At 53.2% G+C, this 18,937-nt stretch overlaps 1 protein-coding gene across 7 annotated transcripts; it reads right to left on the bottom strand.

Annotated features, from left to right (window-relative positions):
• Positions 1–282: 282 nt before the first annotated feature.
• U2af2 (U2 small nuclear RNA auxiliary factor 2) lies at positions 283–17,571 on the bottom strand. 7 transcript variants are annotated; one of them, XM_078031387.1, is made up of 13 exons: positions 17,372–17,564; positions 13,779–13,898; positions 13,429–13,564; positions 12,620–12,664; positions 12,206–12,309; positions 11,691–11,842; positions 10,329–10,445; positions 9,359–9,497; positions 5,412–5,491; positions 5,208–5,330; positions 4,837–4,935; positions 4,333–4,581; positions 283–1,054 (listed from the first exon to the last, which is right to left on the bottom strand). In XM_078031387.1, the coding sequence occupies exons 5-13, from the start codon at positions 12,225–12,227 to the stop codon at positions 920–922; spliced, it is 1,116 nt and encodes a 371-aa protein (XP_077887513.1). In that variant the 5' UTR covers positions 12,228–12,309; positions 12,620–12,664; positions 13,429–13,564; positions 13,779–13,898; positions 17,372–17,564; the 3' UTR covers positions 283–919. The 7 variants fall into 7 exon arrangements, with proteins under 7 accessions (XP_077887513.1, XP_005342268.1, XP_005342269.1 ...); XM_005342211.5 differs by lacking the exon at positions 13,779–13,898 and having other exon boundaries at positions 17,372–17,569; XM_005342212.4 differs by lacking the exon at positions 13,779–13,898 and having other exon boundaries at positions 4,849–4,935; positions 17,372–17,568.
• Positions 17,572–18,937: the final 1,366 nt, after the last annotated feature.

Here is an 18,937-nt window from a genome sequence, read left to right on the forward strand (position 1 = left end):
AAAGCCTGCTCGGGCAGCATCATTTCCGGCACACGAACCCTCCAGGTTAGGAGTTCTTGCGCCACTTCCGCCCGTCACCGCCCCCTCCGCAAGGCCCCGCCAGGTCCTGGACCTGGCCACCACGCGCCCGAACCCCCTGGCGAGGTAGGAGCCCACGTAGGACCCCTACACCCTCCCACCCAGCCCGGGTATCGGGAGAGAGACCCTCCCAAGGTCGGAATCCCCAGCCCGCACCCGCCGCGCAGGGCCGAAACACAGTGGACACAGATTAGCTCCATAAAGTAAAATACAACAAAATGTTTAATGAGCAAATTCGTCTTAGCAAATATGAAACTGCCACAGAGAGGAGGAGAGGGACAGGGGCCACGGGACTAGGGTGGGAGCGAGTCAGGGAAGGCCATAGAGAACCAACTACTTCAGAAACCAGGGAAACCAGGGCGGGGACCAGGAAGGACCAGAGGACGGGAGCTGTGGTCCTGCAAAGGGAAGAGGGCAGGGCACGGAGGGCCGGACAACAAAATTCAAAATAGTTTGGCCATAAAATATAAACACGCTATGTTCCTACCATGGGGAAGGGGAGGAGAAAAGGGGTATAAGGGAGGAAAGACTGTATTGGGAGGGGCCGTGGGGGTCCTACCCGCCCTGCTGTGCGCCCGTCCCCATCCCAACCCCTTCCCTCTGTGTCTGTGTGGGTGCGTGTCTGTGTGGGCCTGTGTGTACTTCCCCAGTCCCTTCCCTGCCCTAACCTCCCAACCCCCCACCCCCCACCCTTAATTGCTGCCATTCCAGTTGCTGCCGGCTGTCAGGCTGTCATTCGGCTGTCACTCCTCTGCCCATCATCTTCAGAGGGGGGAAAGGGGGGGACAGGCGGGGAGAGAAGCCTCCAGCCAGCCCTGCCCCCACCCTCCCCAGGCCACCTCTACCAGAAGTCCCGGCGGTGGTAAGAGTCGGGGTCACAATATTTTGTGACAACCACTCTGTTGGCGAATTTGCGACCTGTCAGGCCCTGCATGGCTTTCTGGCAGTCAAACACAGAGGTGAACTCCACAAAGATCTGTGGGGAACAAGAGGCAGGTCTGTGAACAAGGCTGGCCTCCCAGGAACCTACCAACATCCATCCAAGCCCATGATTGATACAGGCAGAAGGGAAAGAAAAAGGGCCTCTTCACAGCTTTCTGAAAAATTACACCTATAGGTGCAGTTTCATAAAACAAGGGAACACAGATCAGATACTTCACAGGCATGGAAAGAACAGAGGCATGCCTGAGAGTCACCTGAATCACGCAGGGCAGCTGGGAAGGTAAGCAAATGCCCAGAGAAGTCACTAACTCTGTCTACTCTGCACCAGCCAACTTGTGGAGAGCATCCAGAGCCACCGAGGGCCATGCTTTTTTCCCCAGATAAGGGATGAAGTAAGGGAAGCCACAAGTTAGAATTCAAATCCAGGATGATAAAAACTTGAATTTACTCAAACTTCCAATTGTGTTTCAACAACCAGTTTAGAGGAAATGGAGCATATAAAGAGCCTAAACTCTATACAACCAATGACCCTATTTCTTCAACACATAAAACAGCTTGACTTCAAAAGTGAGAGATATGAAGATAAAACTGATGAGAAACTTGGTAAGAGGGGATCTTGATTGAATCCTTAATTCAAAAAACATTTTTTAGACAGTAATAAATTTGAACATAGGTAGATACCAAGAAATGAATGTTTACTTTGTTATTGTAATGAGTGTATTATGATTTTGTTAATCCCACCCCCACCCCGTACTGGAGCCTGAACCCAGATCTACCTACGACTGAGCTACCCAGGCTGGACTCAAACTTGTGATCCTACTGCCTCAGCCTCACAAGTAGCTAGGATTATAAGCATGTACCACACCAAACTAAAAAAAACATTTTAAGGTTATTTGGTTAGAGCATCGGTTCTCAATTAGGAGGAGACATGTCCCCAGGACATACTGAGCAATCTTCAGATGTAGGAGTTGTCACAAAAAGGGAAGTAGCACTGCTGGCCATCTAGTAGGTACAGGCTGGGGATGTAGCTAAGCGCCTAGGATGCACAAAACACCCAAAGCAGAGGTAACTAGCCCAATATTGGCTGAGAAAAAGTTATTATCTCAGGCAAAAGACATCTAAACTATGTTTGAAATATTCAAACAAAACTGGGGCAAGAGGGATAAACTGAATGAAGAAAATGGCAAAAACTGGAAACCTGAAGACAGGTGGTGAAACAATATGATGATACTACATATACTATCATATAAATAATACACCTCTACTGATCCCCTATTTACCAAAAGAAAAGATCCATAATATGAAGTTAGTATCATGAAGTTTGAGAACAGAAACAGTAAATAAAAACTGGTCAACTGATCCTAAAGGCCAAGGTCTCTTTATTCTTCCCACAAATATTTACTCGGCCCTTTTGTAAGCCAGGCTTCCACTGCAGTGCCAGACTGAACCAAATTGACCAACTGGCTTATCAAGGATTCCTGGAGAGGGGAGAGGCTGCCGCTGGCCCTCCTCACCTAGTCCCAGTTTCCATGAGCCCTCAATTGGAATACACATCTGTCCAGCTAACTGCTTCCTACCCATCTCTAGTGGGGTGTCAGAAACCTCAAGGCTAGCTGTCCCAACACTGGCTGCTGAACCCTTACATACCAGCTCATCAACCTTCCTTCTCACCTGCCACTCCTAGCATCTCCTGGACCTCCTCCTTCCCTGTCCCAACATACCCAAACCAATCACCAAGGACTGGAAATTTAAAGGCTTAACTCTCTCTCAAATCCATCAATTTGCAGGTGTAATGGCTCAACCTGTTAATCCCAGCAGCTCTGAAGGCTGAGACCCTAAGCAACTCAGACCCTGTCTCTATATAAAATACAAAAAAAGGGCTGGTGATGTAGCTCAGTGTTTAAGTGCCCCTGAGCTCTACCCAGTACCCCCTACACAAAAAATTTAACTCAAACCCATCAGCTTCCCTCCACCCCCTGCAACTAGTCGCTCATAGGCTACTTAAGACTACACAGGTTACACCAAATGGGTCATGGACCATTTCACTACTGTGGCAAACTGTGTTGGCTACCCTATCAGCAAATAATATCACGGCAATAGAATCTTAACAGAACCATGGCTTTTTATGCACTCTTACAGAAGGAAGTCACTGCATAGTACATGACTACACCAGAACAGGCAATATCTTTCACACAGATTACTGCAGGAAACTCTTCCTCCATCACCCTACTCTTGTTGGATCCTCTCTACTTCACTTTCCAAACTTCAGTAGACATCACCAAAAACATGAACATTGCCTCTCTTCTTAAAAACCCACCACGCCCAGGAAAATCCCAAGCTTTTTCCACAATTTCATGAGTTGTCCCTGACAGTGCTGTAAAGCCAGACTCCTGACAATTGTAGTTCTTGCTCACTGCGACCTCAATGAACCTCAGTGAATCCCAAGGATTCCGCCACACTTCTATCCTGCAGGGCAGGGCTTAGTACCCATTATAACAGTCATCTCTACCTGCCAGGCTCCCAGCAGCTACCTTCCCATTTCACTCAAAACCACACCCCAGGGTCTACCAGGATCCACCTGGCCACCTGCTCTTTGAGCTCATCTCTCACTGCTCTCCTTGGCTACACTGGCCTCCTCACTGTCCCCAAACACGTCCAGTCGTCTCTCTGCTTGCTGTGCATTCTACCTACTGTGAGGGTACTGAACCTCACTGTTGTCTTCTTAATGCCACCTCTGGATCTCAATGACCCCTTCTACAAAGGGCATCTGGGCCACCCCATTTCCCACCCAACATGGCATACATTCCCTGGACTTCAGGTACTTGAGGGCAGGAGTTGTTCTGCTTAGACGAGTGTTTGGCATAAGAATTCCACTGACATACTGAATACATCAGTGAGTACAGTGACCTGGGGCACAGAGCAGGGCTATGGGCTCTTAAGTCCGACTGCAGGGACCTGGACCTGGTTGTGTGGCATGTCACCTCTGTGCTTTGTCCCCTCCCATGAGAGTGCCCTAGTCTCAGAGCATCTGGCACACCAGAGGCAAAGCATAATCGGGAGCTGGAATACCCTCACAGCCTTTCTCTCCACCTCAGAGACAAGGCAAAACACAGCCCCGAACAAGGGAGATACAGAGCCAGGCTCCAGACCAAAGGTGCTTCCACAGAGCCCAAGTTCTCGGCCCCAACAGTTCATCTCCATCAGAGGGCCCTGATCCTCTGGGTCACCAGCATCTCCCCTGGCCAGGTCCAGAAGGACACTCGGTAAGGGTGCAGGGGAGGGAGGGCATAAGCTGAGCCAGGATGCTCTGACCTTTCCGCAGCCAGGCACCTCGACGCCATCCACAGGCCGGGGGATCTCGATGGATTTGACAAGCCCGTACTTGCTGCACTCATCCCGCACATCCTCCACAATCTCCTCGTACTCCTCATCATCCAGCAGCTCCTCTGGCAGCACCATGTTCATGAGGCATAGGACCTCAGTAGGGTGGCCACCCATCTGTACCTGTGAGCTCATCAGGCCCGGCACCTGCAGCGTCACTGGTGTCTGATTGATGGTGCTCTGTGGGAGGAGGGGCAGGCGAGGTGTCACAGGGGATTCAGACCAGCCTCCCTCCACTCAAGGCCATGACCTTCAGAAACCAACTCAGAGGAAGGACATTCCTCCGCCTGAACATATATATGCCTTACTCCCCAATACTGCTTCTGATGATCCCCCAAATCCCCTCCCGCTAAAGCTGGGCAGAGCTAAAGAGAACCTGTCCCCTACCAGCCCCTCCCACCCCCAGGGTCCCTCTAGCCAATGAAGATGACGTGCCGGGGGGCTCACCAGCGTGGCGTTCTTGGCTCCTACGCTTGCCCTTTGGACAAGCAGCTTTTTATCCCCCAGCTGCATCCCATTCAGCCCAGCAATGGCCTGCAGTCAGAAGGTGAGGGGTGGGAAGGTGCAGGAGATATGTGGGTTAGGGCCCAGGAGCCCAGCACCTCCCCCACAAACCGGGGCATTGGTGGGCAGAGGGGAAAGCAAAGGGGGTTGAGTTTGGAAGGAACCAAAAATCAAAGGAAAGGCGGAGAGTCCCATTCAGGACCCTAAGCTCCCACCCTATGCCCTGAGGAGGAGAGACCTCAGCTTGGAAACTGAGCAGGGCTGGGAAAGACAGAAGAAGCCAAACAGCTGCCAGGGCTCACCTGATCCGTGACGTTGATGTCCACGTACTCACAGAAGGCATAGCCCTTGGAGAGCCCTGTGGCACTGTCCTTGACCAGGTTGAAGGCCTTAAGAGGCCCAAACGATGTCAGTAGCTCTTTGACCTGCAGCAGGTCAAGAATCCATCAGGGCTCAAGTCAGGCCAGGAAGGGGGAAGAGGAGAGGGAAGGAAGCAAGGGGTTTACCTGGTCATCATTCAGGTAGTTAGGTAAGCCCCCGATGAATAGCTTGTGGGCAGAGTCAGGGACCACAGTGGACACAACTCCTAAGGAGAGAAAAGGATTTCAATTGCAGTAGGAAGTTATCTCCCAGATGACAAGATGAGCCCTTCAGAGGCTTCACTCTGATAAAGGTGGAAGTATCACTCTCATCTACACCCCAGCCTGAGAAGGACACAAGCAAGGAAGAACAGCACTCCCCATGTAGGAACACAGGGTGTCTCCCAAACTGGTCCAGTCTCAGAGGAACCTCAAGCTAGCAGCATCCCGCCCCCCACCCTCGAACAGCCTCCTGGCACCTAGACCCACATGCTGGCACACACATGCTGCTGTGTGACACCGAAAAGTCACCTTAACTCTGGACATACTGCTGGGACACACACCAAACCCCTCCTTCACTCCTCAGGTCCCAACTGACAACTGCCCAGGAACATCTTCCCCATTACATCATTCAATCCTTTTGTTTTCAGGGACCTATCCTCAGAAGAGTGGGTTGTCTCTGGGCCCCAGTTCATCTGTGACACCACAGAGGTAGCCTGCTCTCAGGCTGCTCAAGTAATCTGTGTCAGCTATTCCAACCTCAGTGGAAACTGCTGACTCAAGATGGGGTGCTATATTCAGGGTCCATTAGGATTGAAATGTCACAGCCCATGGTCACACGAGCTAAGTGAATTCGACAGCCCTCAGTCCTGCCCTGAACTCTGGACTCAGACAAGTGTTTGACCGATGTTTCAATATGACTTCCAACACACTTGGCCAATTTTATCACTCCATTCTTGGAACTACCCTGTCAGACAAGAGCTGTAAGACTCCAGCAGCCATCTACTCTGACTGCCCAGTTCAAAGCCTGGCCACATAGTCTCCCATTCCTTAGCAGTCCCCCCACACCAACTACTATGGCCCATCCCACCTCCATCCTGATCTTTTTTTTTTTTTTAATATTTATTTATTTATTGGCAGACACAACATCTTTGTTGGTATGTGGTGCTGAGGATCGAACCTGGGCCGCACGCAGGCCAGACGAGCGTGCTACCGCTTCAGCAACATCCCCATCCCTCCATCCTGATCTTAAGGAACATCAGGAAAGGCAGAAAATGGAGAAAGGCCCCATAACTTGAGCCCCTGGGCCCCACCTACCCTCTGGGCTAATGTACCCTTTCTTTCTCTCCCTGCCCCTCCAGCACCCACAGAATTGTAGGCACCAACCCAGCTGGCTCTGTCCCCTAGAGCTGGGCCCCAGCAGATTGAGGGAGACCACAGGGAACCCAGCTTGGATGTCACTATGACAAGCAGAAACATCCTGGAAGCAACAACACATTTAAATGCTGGCCACAAGCCAGGCATGGCCCAATCTCTTTCAATCTTAGTTCAATGTGTGCAAAAGCCCCGGCTACAATACAAAAATGAGTAAACTGAGTATGGGGCAAAGCCACAAAGGCAAGAAAAGGGTGGCCTCCATGTCTGTCCACCGGCCATTTTTTGGCCACACACACTCAGATGCAGCCCCCTGCAGTTTTTTCTGATATGTTCTCCTTTCTGCCAATTTTCCCATCCTTTCCCCCACATCCCTCCCATGGCCGCTGTTCTTTTATTTTTGATTGCCCTGACCTCCCCCCACCTTCCCCACCGCTCCTCTCCCCTGCCCAGGGGAGTTTGGCAGGTGATCAACAAAGAGGGTCATGTGTCCCCAGGCTCCAAATCCAAGCTTAACGACTGTGCTGCACCTCAGGGAGACAGCAGTGAGGACAGGAGAGCTGGGCTCCCTGGGGTCCAGCGGTAGTTGCTAAGGGCCCAGCATCTTCAACTACAGAACGGGAGGACGCCAATGCACACAGACAAGCAGAATTGATGCTACTGCCAAAGGTGAGCTTAACCCTGGGTGAGCTGGGGCCCACTGAGGGAAGCTTCACCTGGGATGGACCATCTTGCACAGCACCCCTTCAGGTGATATCAAATACCCCTTCATCAAGGTGAGAAAGTTGTCTTCCAGTTTCCAACCTGTCTAATCAAGAGATCTGTTCATTTTATCAAACACTTTCTCTTCTTTAATGTCTTTATAGATTAATGTCCTTCTCTGCAGCACTAAAAGGGGAGATCAAAATACAAGCTGTATCAGAAGGAAAGCTACACTGGAAAATACTTTGCCTATAGGCAGAATCACATTTCCTAACTCATCAGTCCAACCACAGGTAAGAACTGGACACACAGGCCCCCCAAGGTGCACATCCCAGACAGACTAACGAGTGATCTCCCCAGTGTATATAGTAATGGCCACTTCTGGAAAAGCCTGCCACAAAGGAAGCATAATCAAAAGCAACTGTCCCCCCTGCACACCTCTGCTTTCAGAAGAAGAGTAACAAGTATGTAGGAGGCAGTGCATAGAATGGCTGTTCATGGATCCCAGGGTCAAGCTGAGAGAGGGAGACACAGAGAGTAAGTAGTAGCCCAAGACACTGGTTTCAGGACATTTGGCAGATTATCAATCACCCCTTGCCTCACTTCTGTCCTATGTAAAATGAGAGTCACATCTAATATAGGAGGAGTCAGCGAACTTTCAGAGTAAATAGCCATGCAAAAGGTATTTTTGATTTTGTAGTCCATTCAGCCTGTGCAACAATTATTCAGCTTGGCTACTACCAGCACATAAGCAATGCGCAACAAGACTCTGTGCCCAGGGCTGGGGATGTGGCTCAAGCGGTAGCGCGCTCGCCTGGCATGCGTGCGGCCCGGGTTCGATCCTCAGCACCACATACCAACAAAGATGTTGTGTCCGCCGAGAACTAAAAAATAAATATTAAAAATTCTCTCTCTCTCTCTCTCTCCTCTGTCACTCTCTCTTTAAAAAAAAAAGACTCTGTGCCCATAAGTCTTCATCTATAGAAACAGGGAGTGACCAGATGTGTCCCTCAAGTCTAAACTGGTGACACTATACCGGACTGTTGTGAAGGTTTCAAGAAGAGCTGGACAGTGCATTTGTGCCAGTACCTGGCACACAGCAAGCACCAGCAGTTGGCGGGCTATTTACATAAGTAGAAATGAACTTAAGCACACTGAGTTCACTGGTGGAGGCCCAAGGGAGATGCTCTGTAGCTGTCTGGGAGAAGTACCCACACACAGTCACCAGGTAGTGCGCTTAGGTAGAACTGTTTCTACAGTTGAGGATCAGCCAGCAGAACCCTACATTCTCAACATTCCAACATGCCTGAGACAGGCACCTCACTCACTGAGCTCCAGCAGCACTGGCCCCTCCCAGGATCAGAGTGTTTTCATATCCCAATGGGCCTCAAACAAGCTTCAATCCTCATTGATACCTACTGTCAATACAAGATGAGAGTGGCCCAAGGCCTCTACCTCCAAAGCCCATAAACTTTCTAAAAAACTTCAGTGTGCCTACCTCAACAATCACGGATGTTAGGGTGCAATGGAACACAGGCACCCAATCACTTGGGTCCCACACACAAATATTTGCCAAGCCCTGGTTGTCTTTACCCATCAGAAGTGAGACCAAGCACAACAAGGTAAAAAATCCACAGCACAGATTCAAAGCAGAGAGTAGAAAACAATAAATGAGTGAATACTGAGGTGTTGGACCCCACATGAGGAGCTTTACCGAGGTCTTCTGATGTGCACCACAGTGACGCACACGAGCACTCGAGACCCTACAGTCAAGAGACCCTGGGGCAGAGACAAGTCAAGGAACAGATTATAAGCCCTGTGCTTCCCAGAGCACCTCTGGTTTGGTCCTGACCTGCCACTTACAAGCTGTGTGTCTACAAGGAGTTCACAGCTCACAATCTGGGACCCAGAGACCACACTTGCCATGCTGCACATCCAAAGCAGCACACTACTTCCTGAGTAGCTCTAGCTACTCAGTGACAGGAAGGGTGGGCACAAAAACTGGGCTCCTCACTCACCAGGCACATAGACAGACGGATTCTCCGACATGCCAGGCAGTGGCTGGTAGTCATGAGGCCTACGGATCTTCAGTGACTGTCCCTGGAAGATGATGCCATCAAAGGCCATGGCCTGGGTAGTCTCATCCACTGAGCGGAACTGAAGGGAAGAGAAGAGGTGGTAAGGGGCAGGGGTCAAGGACTAGACCAGGCCTCAGCCCCCAAGGCTCTGTGATAGGCTATGATTTTCTTTCTTTTCACTCATATGAGCAGACACCACTGTGCCGGCCCTGTGCTGGACAACAGAATATCCCTGGTCCTAGAGGCTCTCTCCCCCAAGTGCAGTCACCAACACCCAACACACAGCTGCGAGTCTGATGTGAGTGAAGGGGAACAGAGTGTTGAGAGGACAGAGTGGGGATGTTAAATACATAAGGAAGTAAAGGTACTGCAGGCTGTTAAGTAGCACTTAAGCTAAAACCTGGAACTGTGGAGTTCAAAATGAACTGCAGCGAGGCCAATGTGAGAGTCAGAGGCAGCACCCAGAAGCTTTCCCAGCAACCTGGTGTTGCTGCAATGCCTGGTTTTTGTAAGAACACTGGCCCACCCAATATCAAAATTTAAAAACCAAGGTCCTCTACCAGACAGGTTGAGAAACAATGACAGAGAAAAGTGGTTAGAAACACGGTTAGCCAGGCAAGATGAACCACTTCAGCCTAGGCCCTGGTGGGGGCCTGGTAGGTCCTGGAAAAGGTCAGTATGGCCAGAGCAAAGTACGGCATCAAACTGGTCTGGAAGAGGTCTGCAGGCCTCCCAGGCCACATAGAGAACAAGGTCAGGCAGAAAGGAGGATGGGATTTGCCAGGTTTTTTAGCTCACTCTCGCAACCAGAAGAGACAGCAGAGGGCCAGTGGTAATGGGCAGCACAGGGAAGCACAACATGCCAAGGGACCACACATTCCCCTCCCACCCCATCACTTGCCCAGCTCACCTCCAAAAAGGCAAAATTCTTGTCTTGGTTAATCTGCACAGCCAAGACCGGGTTGCCAGGGGCCTGGGTTAGCCCCCCCAGGCGCATCTGGGCGTTGAAGAAATCCATCATGGCCTCCTGCAGAGGGAATAGGAGACAGGGAGGGGCGGGGAGGGAGGTGGAGAGAGGAGGGGAAGGGTGAGAGAGGGAGACACAGAGGGGTTTGGGGTAAGGGGAGAGGGACAAGGGAAGGGAGAAGGGGAAGGGAGGGAATGGTGGAATATGGGTGGGGTGTAGAGGTCAATAGTAGGAACAAAAGCAGGAGAAAAATGAGAAAATAAAGAAAAAGAAGTAGCAAAAGGCAGTGAAGGACAAGAGATGAAACAAACAGGGCAGTCAGGACAGGTGCAGGGGGAGAGCCCCAGGGGGCCCCCCCAAACAAATCAAGAAAAAGGAAAATCATTCAAGGAAAAAAAAATGACAACAACAAGGAAAGGAAGAGAAAACAAACCGAAGGCAAGAAGAAGACAAGGAGGAACGCAGTGCAGACGAAATGACAAGGACGGCCAGAGAGCGGCAAGCAGGAAGGAGAGAGACCAGCACAGAGCAGGGAGGCGGAGTGCAGGGTGGGAGGGGGGCGGGAGGGGAGGAGAAAAGAGTGATGTGGAGGGACCTGGCCCTGGAGTCCGGGGGCTGGTTTATCAAATGTAGCAAAGTGCAGGTTGAGAAAGTCAGAATGGACCTTACTTGCCTTCGACGATGGTAGCAAACTTTTTGTTGCTACGAGGGATCTCAGCCCCACAATATTTCACTTTAAAGAGAAATGGAAACAACTCTTTGATCTCGGGATTCTCAGGGGGTGCCACGGGAAGGGGTGGGGGAGAGGGGCAGGGGAGAGGAGCGGTGGGGAAGGTGGGGGTAGGTCAGGGCAATCAAAAATAAAAGAACAGCGACCATGGGAGGGATGTGGGGGAAAGGATGGGATAGATGGCAGAAAGGAGAACGTGTCAGAAAAAACTGCAGGGGGCGTGCGTCTGAGTGTGTGTCCGAGTGTGTCCGAGTGTGTGTGTCCGAGTCTCCCTCTCTGTCTCTCTCCGAGGTACGAGGTATGATATATAGGTTCATCGTGTGTGTGCACGTGATCCCTGGGTTGCTGAAGGAGGTTGGGGGGAAGGGAGAGGGGAGAGGGGAAGAGGGAGGGAGGGAGGGGCCACCCCCAGCCCGGCCCCTGGCTGGCTCAACTCCATCGGTCCGTCTGGGAGGGGGCCGGGGGGTCTTGCAGGAACAGAGTCTGACCCGTGCAGGGTGTGGGGAGGGAATGGAGGGGAGGGGAGGAACAGGGTGGGGGAACAGGGGAGAGGATGGGGCAGGGGAGGGCAGTACCTCAGTGATGCCAAAAGGGATGTTGCCCACGTAGAGGCGCCGGGCTTGTCTGGTCATCTGGCTCCCAACCACAGGCACTGGCGTTGGGGTCACAGCCAGACCATCAGGGGTCATGGTGGGGAGAAGGGCAGTAGCTGGAATCTGACCCGCAGCTTCAAGAGAGGGGTGGAAACAAAGTAAAATTACATTAAGGCAACCTCCAACCTGAGCTCTGGGACCACCCAGCACTCTTAAACTCCCCCACCCCCAGGGTTTCCATTACCAGACCCCAAAACCAATAATGGATGCTCCTTAGAAGCCATGTTTCCTAACAGCACCAGGGTGGAAGCCTCAACCCAACTCCGCTACAGGTACCTCAGATCATCTCCTCCTCCAGCAGAAGCCAGAAGCCCAGGGATGTGACCCTTCATCTGGTTTAACTCAACCCCCCAAAACACACACAGAAAGACAAATGGAGACAATTGCCCCTCACCTCCATGCTTCACCCTCCAGAGCAGACCACCCAGGGGTCCTACCTTGCATGGCCTTGTACTGCATTGGGGTGATGTGCTCAAAGCCAGGTGGTGGCACGTCCCAGTATTTACGAACCTTCTTCTTCTTCTCATGGCGGGGGGAACGACTGAGGGAGGGGAAGGGAGAGCGGGGCAGGGCAACCTCAGTCTGACCAAGAGTGGGCCTGCAGGCCCCACCCAGGAACCCCTCCCAGGCTCCCCCTCAATTTCCCACCACACAGGCTCAGCTCTCTCCAGGAGGGAGAGGATCTGGGTCAGGGCAGGGCCTGGGACTGGGGAGGGGCGCTGGTTTCAAGGCAGGCAGACTCTTCCCCAATGCTTGGGCCAGGGTGGACACAGGCCAGGCAGGGTGCACAAGACATGAGGAAGGTAAAGGGAGTGGACTTCAGGGTGGAAGGGGCAGGAAGAGAAGCTCACATCAATCCACCGTGCTCCTCTTTAGCGCCTCTGGTCAAAGGTTTGCTGGGGGTGGGAGGGAAAGGTATGGGGAGGGGTGACTGGGGACCCTCGTCTTCCCCACGTGCCACACCCCCCAAGAGCACTAAGCCCCAGGGCTGGGGCAGGGCCGAGGTGAAGAGTCGAAACCAGGCCCCCCTCGGCCCTGCCAGTCCACCTTCCCCAAGACACTCCCACTCCCAGGAAAGAGGAAGTAAGGGGAGAAAGGGGCCAAGGAAAACCACACTATGAAGATACTGAGATGGGAAGGCAGAAGAACCTCCACATACCCCACTCTCTCTCATCTAATAGAGGCAAAGAACAAAGAGGACACCTGAGAGAAGAGCCCTTCAAATATAACTGACAGCCCTGAGCTTGAAATTAAGCCCAGGCTATGAGTACTGTCCCACTCCAAGAACACCCTTATTCCTGGGAGACAAAGAAACAGATACCAACCCTTTTGAAGACAGTCCCCAAAAGAAAAGGAAGAATAGGAAAGAACAATTTAGTCCCTCAGCATCAGGGACAGAGAGCAGCCTTTCAGAAACAGGGATCCCCATCTCCAAACAAACCACTGCACCCCCAATAATCCATTAATATCCCCAACACAGAACACGGAAATAAACCTGAGAAGTGAGGAGAAAACTGAATTCAAAACAAACCAAGCAGCAGACAACTCCCCCAAGGCATAACAAAATGACCCAGACACACCCCTGATCAGGTCACAGCCTGGGGCTGCAAACACCCCCACTCCCAAGCAGGCCCAGCCAGGGGTTCCTGAGCCCCAATACCTTCGTCGCCGCCGGTCCCGAGAGGCACTGCGCTGGTCCCGGTTGCGTCGGTCCCGGCTCCGGCTCCTGCGTTTGCGGTCCCGGCTCCGAGAGCGGCTGTGGCTGCGCTTCCGATGACGGTTCTCCTTGTCCCGTTCTGGACAGAGGTGAAAACAATGGGATGGGATGAGCAGAGGAAGGATGCAAGCCCAGCCCACCCTGCACGCTGGTGCTAAGTCCCAAGCCCCAGGGAGGCCACCCCCAAAGGGAAGGGAGATAGCAGGCCTCCTGGGTCCACACACAAGTCCCCAAGGACTCTGAGGGGACCAGGGGGGGGCAGGGCCTGAAAATGCCCCCGGGGTGTAAGATACCTGAGGATGCTCAAGAGGAGCTGAGGAGCCAGAGAAGACAGAGGAGGCTGGCTCCTGGTCCCCCTCGAGGGCTGAGGGGCCTGACCCCAGGGTCGTCCCTGAGAGGGGCAGGGCTAGAGGCTGGGGAATCAAGAGACCCAATGATGATTTCCTGAAGGAACCCAGCAATCCCTCAGGAAAGACCTCCGCAACCAACTGGCACCCACAGCCCCACCATCAGGCCCAGGGGCCAGATGCCAGGCAGGATAGGCTAACCCCAGGAAGGAAGGAAACTCAACTCCATCCCTTCCCAACCAGGTGAATAATGCAGGAGCACCCTCCCCCAGGGGAGGGGCCTCTTTCTGAATGTACAGACTGAAGAGGAAAGAAGCCCCAGCAGGTGGAGAAAAGCCACCTATTCCAGACTGGAAGCCCAAACCACCCAACCCTCCCTGCCTCACACCCTCATAGCCACAAAGGAAGGTCTAGAGTGAGACCTGTGTCCCTGCCAGGACTCAATCTGCTTTCTCAGCTTCATCTGCCTCTGAGGTGGTGGCTAAAACTCAGCACAACCTTGCCAGCAATACCACAGAAAGCTCTGCTCCCAGCAGATCCTTCACCTTCTGAAGGAGGAAGAGGTCCCTTCAAGGTGGAGCAGGAGCACCACCACATACTCTTCCCTTAATTCACAGGCACAGTTGATATCTGCACAACAACCCCTCAAGCACAACAAAAGATGAACACATCAACAAACTCCTAGTTCACACCTATGCCTTGTGAGTGCTGTGTTCTGGGGGCAGCAAGAGGGAAAGGCAATGAGAAGAGCCTGTCAGGTTAGACTTCTGGGCCTTACAACCTGCCCATCTTAGGTATCTTTCATCTAACACGTCTTTCCAATGTGGTTAAACACAAACTCCTTGTAAATTCTTCTCAATTCCAGAACCACCAACGCTCAGGGGAAAAAGGGCACCCAGAAAGATTCCCTTTTGGTAACACTGAGATGCTTCTTACAATCAGAATCCACACTACATAGTTTTTACTCACTCTAACTCCACATTACTGCTTTGAAAACACTGGTGGAGATTTCACATAACAAATAAGGAAACTGAGGCCCAGGGAGATCATGACTTGTTCAACAATTAACAGCTAGGAAATGATGAAACCTGCACCAGGCCATATTCCTTAATGAGCGCCAGGCACCAGTCCTCTCAGAATTTTCTCTTCAGAGGCCAAAACTAAATTTAAGACTGGAATCGGGAGAGGAGAGAGTTGGGGACAGACCACCCCTGTGGAGTATTAGGGCAAACACAAAGGCACAATACTCAGCACAAGGTACAGTTCTGTGAGGCCCAAGAGCACTTCCTGCTGAAGTTCAGAAACAGACAAAGAAATTCCCTGTACACCTAGGTAGCTGAAGGGCCCTGAAGCTCAGAGATGTTAGGAGGATAACCCACAAAGAAAAGAAGCACCGGCAGGGTAACACGTGCACAGAGTCTCCCCTAGGGCAAGAACTCTTCCCCACACTGATGCTGGACAGCTAAGAACAGAAAGGAAGCTTCTTCGTTTGCTCAAAATGCTGTGCTGTAGGAGGCTGTGGGACCTTGTGGGAGCAGGTCCACCAACCCAGAAGTGCCTAGGTCTCAGGCCCTGGAGTTCCTGCACCAGCAGGGACACCCCAGGAGAACGGATGTAGTCCATTTTCAACAGCCTCCAGCACCCTTTAAAGCAGCTCCACTTGGCAGTCCAAGAGAGTGAAAGAGTGAAATAGCTCTGCATAAAACCGTGCAACACAGTGTTTATAGTACTGAGAATTAACCCTGCCAATGAACTACACCCCCAACCAACAACCTAAAAAACTTCAGACACTTTGTTTTCTCTTAAGTTAAAGTCAAGTATAACACTACCTCAGTGTTACAAGGACTTGGCAGAATATTTGGAAAGCGCATTTCCCAGCCCTTCCCTAACCCTGATACCATGTCTATGTGAAGACATGCCTTTCTACTTCCTTTCTAAGAATGTAGACTTCACAATGATAAACACTACTTATTAAGTGCTTAACATATGACCAGCCACGTGCAGTGCACTTTACACATTACCCCATTTAAACTTAGCTCCTTACCACCTGGAACCCTGGAAAGTTTTTAAGCTTTTGAGCTTCAGTATCCTTTCCACTATAAAAGAAGTAATTATTTTATCCTCGGAAGGCTGTTACAAGCGTTCAGTTAGAGAAACCATGCAAATTGCCTGACACGTGGTAAGCTCTCAGAGTCTAATTCCAACTACCAATATCATTCTCATGAACCCTCTCAAATCTCAATGGCAAAATAGTGATGTCAGTGTACAGATTAAAAAAAGAAAAAACCCAAAGAGCAAAAGTATTCAAATCACATAGATACCAAATAACGAAGAAGGTATTCGGACTCATAAGCAATACACCACCTAGACAGGACCAGAGTAGGCAGGGCACTCCCTAGGCACCTCTTCGAGCACTGTTTTCACTGCCGCATCAACTCCAGCTTGGGCTCCACGGAGAACTGAGTCACATTCAGTCCTCCAAACTCCAGCTAGGAACACAGCTCAGGCAAGTCGCCAACCTCCCCTACGCCAAGGTCCCTTCACTCACACCAAACCTGGACACATAAGAAACCTGAGGACTATCCAAGGGCTCTGGGCCTTCTTGGAGTCCCTAACTCGAGCTGCGCCAGCATGGCCCGAGCTCGGTGCTGCCAGCCTCTGTGAGGGGCCCGGCACCGACCTGGCACTTCCCCACGAGCGCCCGCAGGGGCAGCGCCTCGTCGCGCTGCCCAGGGCCTCGGTTCTCTCGTCCGTCCAGAGATCATTTACAAGCCTGAGGGTAGGCGTCCGGGTTTGGGCTCGGACAGGCGGGGGGGGGGGTCTCGACTGAGGATAAGGGACACAAACGCTCCACAGATCGTGAACTTCGGGCCCCCAGAAAGGCCCCGGACGCGCGGGGTGCACGTGCGAGGCACAAAGAGGGCAGACGCTTCCCGCTTCCGCGAGAAAAGAGGTGTCCCACGTTTTCCGAGGCCCCAGCGCCCCGGGCACGGCGCCCTGACACGGAGTTCCCAAGAAGCCGGGAAGGGACCGGCACGAGAAAGACCGCGGCCTGCAGAGGGGGCCGTCCACGTGAAGGAGGGAAGGGGGGGCCCCCCCGAGTCCCCGCCACCGCCATTTTGGAAACAAAGGGGGCGTGGAGTCACGGCCGAGAGCCTGGCCGGAAGCGGAAGTCCAAAGCAGCGGGTGAAAAAGATGGGATTACAGGATTTAAAATCGTCTCCTACCCAAAGGGAAAAAGCGAACCTTTGCGTCTAAGACCTTGGCGAGCTGGCACCGCGTCCCCCGCGCAACCTCCGCCAGGACCACGTGGGACCAGGACGGCGCAGCGCGCATGCGCCACAAGCCGCGCCCGCTGCCCCTTCCCTTGCCGCGCGCGACGGAACACGGCGGTCACGTGAGCGAGGCGCGCGCCGAAAGCAGGGGGGGGGCCCCACGGCGCGGCCCTGAGGAGGGGGCCGCGAGGGGAAAATGGCGGGGGGTCAAGGAGCGAAGCCTGAGACGGTCCCGCCACCGCCCTGCGACCCCGGCACCCTCACCTTGTTTATTCTCGTTGAGCTGCCGCTCGAACTCGTCGAAGTCCGACATGCTGAGGCGGCCGCGTAGGGCCCTGTGCAGCTCTCGCCTCGCCTTGCCGCCCGCCCGCTCTGGCCGCTTCGGCTACTTCCGCCGCTGGCTTCGGCTACTTCCGGCGCCGCCGGCGCTTCGTCGCCTACCTAATCAAGCCCCCAGCGCCCCGCCCCGCCCCGGCTCCGCCCCCTCTCCCCGCCCACCCACCCCCCCGCAAGCTGCCCCTCTCCACCGAGCCTGGCTCCGAAACGCGTCGGCTATTTCCGGACTGCAGATCAAAGGATAGGCTGGCAGCGGCTTCGGCCACTTCCGAAAACACCCGAAGCGACAGTTCTCCCGCTTCCTAGGTTTCGGTAACTTTTCGGAGATTAGGGTCTCAACATTCGGAGGTTTCTGTGGGTCTCGGTTTCCTCAGCGCCCAGTCCCCTCTAAAAATTCGGCTTCTTCCAACAATTCAAACCGTCTCAGTCTTTGGCTTTGTCCGAAGATTCACCCCGATCTTTTTCGCCGACTCTGTCCAAGCGGTCGGTCACTTCCGACAATCCTAACCGTCCCAGACTTCGGCCCTTTCCGAAGGTTTCCGGCGCTCGCCCACGGGCCCCTACAGAGATTAAACTCGATTTCAAGCTTCGGCTCTTTCCGGAGGTTCTACTCGCTCGCTCCTCCCCTTCCGGAGAACTTCGGCTCCTTCCGACCGCTTCGGGAAGGTCTCACTCTCGGGAAACACCTTCGGCTTTTTCCGTCGTCACTTCGGCTCCTTCCGGCGTCGAGAATCGAAAAGGGGAAGGAGGACGGAGACGAGTAGGGTCTGGGAAGGGATTGCAGAAAAGGGGGCGGGGTCCCGGCTCTCGGCACCTGGCTCTCCCTGTGGGGAGAGCAGAAGAAAAGAAAGCGCAACCTCAGCGGGGCTTTGAGTAGGAGCGCGAGACAAAAGCAGCCAGCCAGGTGAAAGGAACGCGCGGCCGCTGCGGAGGTTGCCAGGGCGCCTTTCTGCGCCTGCGCACGGTGGTAGAGGCGGTGGGGGCGAGACAGGCGTCTGCGCCTGCGTGGAAATCCGTCTGAGGTGAGATTTCTGGCTGCTCCGAAAGCGAGACGGGTTCCAAGATCCACAGTGCGCATGCGCGAGGTTTTTTACCCTCCCACTCCCAGAATAAAAGTGCTGAATTCCCGACCGTTAAGCTAGACATCCCTCTCCTCGGTGCCTTAGCTAGCGCGTGAGCACCTCTCCGCGGAAGCGCGGGAGACAGTGGAAATGCCACTTCCGGGAGAAGGACCAATTCGCATGCTGCCCCCTCGCGGACTGGCAGCAGTATAAACCCACACATCCCGGTCCCCCAGGTGGCCGCTCCCGCCGCACATCTGCCCAAGTAGCCCAGGGGTCCGTGTTTCGCCTATTTTCTGGAGCCTGATCCTTCGAGTTTCTTGAGCAACAGCTCCTGCCCTCCACTCCTACGTCTCCGGGGCTAATTACACCCTGTCTTCCCCAACCTCCCGGCTCCGCCTGGCCGTCCCCGTCTCCGTGGTAACGGTCGCCC

This window comes from Ictidomys tridecemlineatus, chromosome 15 (assembly GCF_052094955.1).
Source record: "Ictidomys tridecemlineatus isolate mIctTri1 chromosome 15, mIctTri1.hap1, whole genome shotgun sequence".
NCBI lineage: Eukaryota > Metazoa > Chordata > Mammalia > Rodentia > Sciuridae > Ictidomys > Ictidomys tridecemlineatus.

Excerpts from the sequence above, each read along its gene's own strand:
- U2af2 (XM_005342211.5), bottom strand. The coding sequence starts at position 17,420 with ATGTCGGACTTCGACGAGTTCGAGCGGCAGCTCAACGAGAATAAACAA. Across the intron at positions 11,843-12,205 it reads GCAGTACAAGGCCATGCAAG|CTGCGGGTCAGATTCCAGCT; the intron begins GTAGGACCCCTG and ends CCTCTCTTGAAG. Across the intron at positions 1,055-4,332 it reads AGGTGCCTGGCTGCGGAAAG|ATCTTTGTGGAGTTCACCTC; the intron begins GTCAGAGCATCC and ends TGTTCCCCACAG.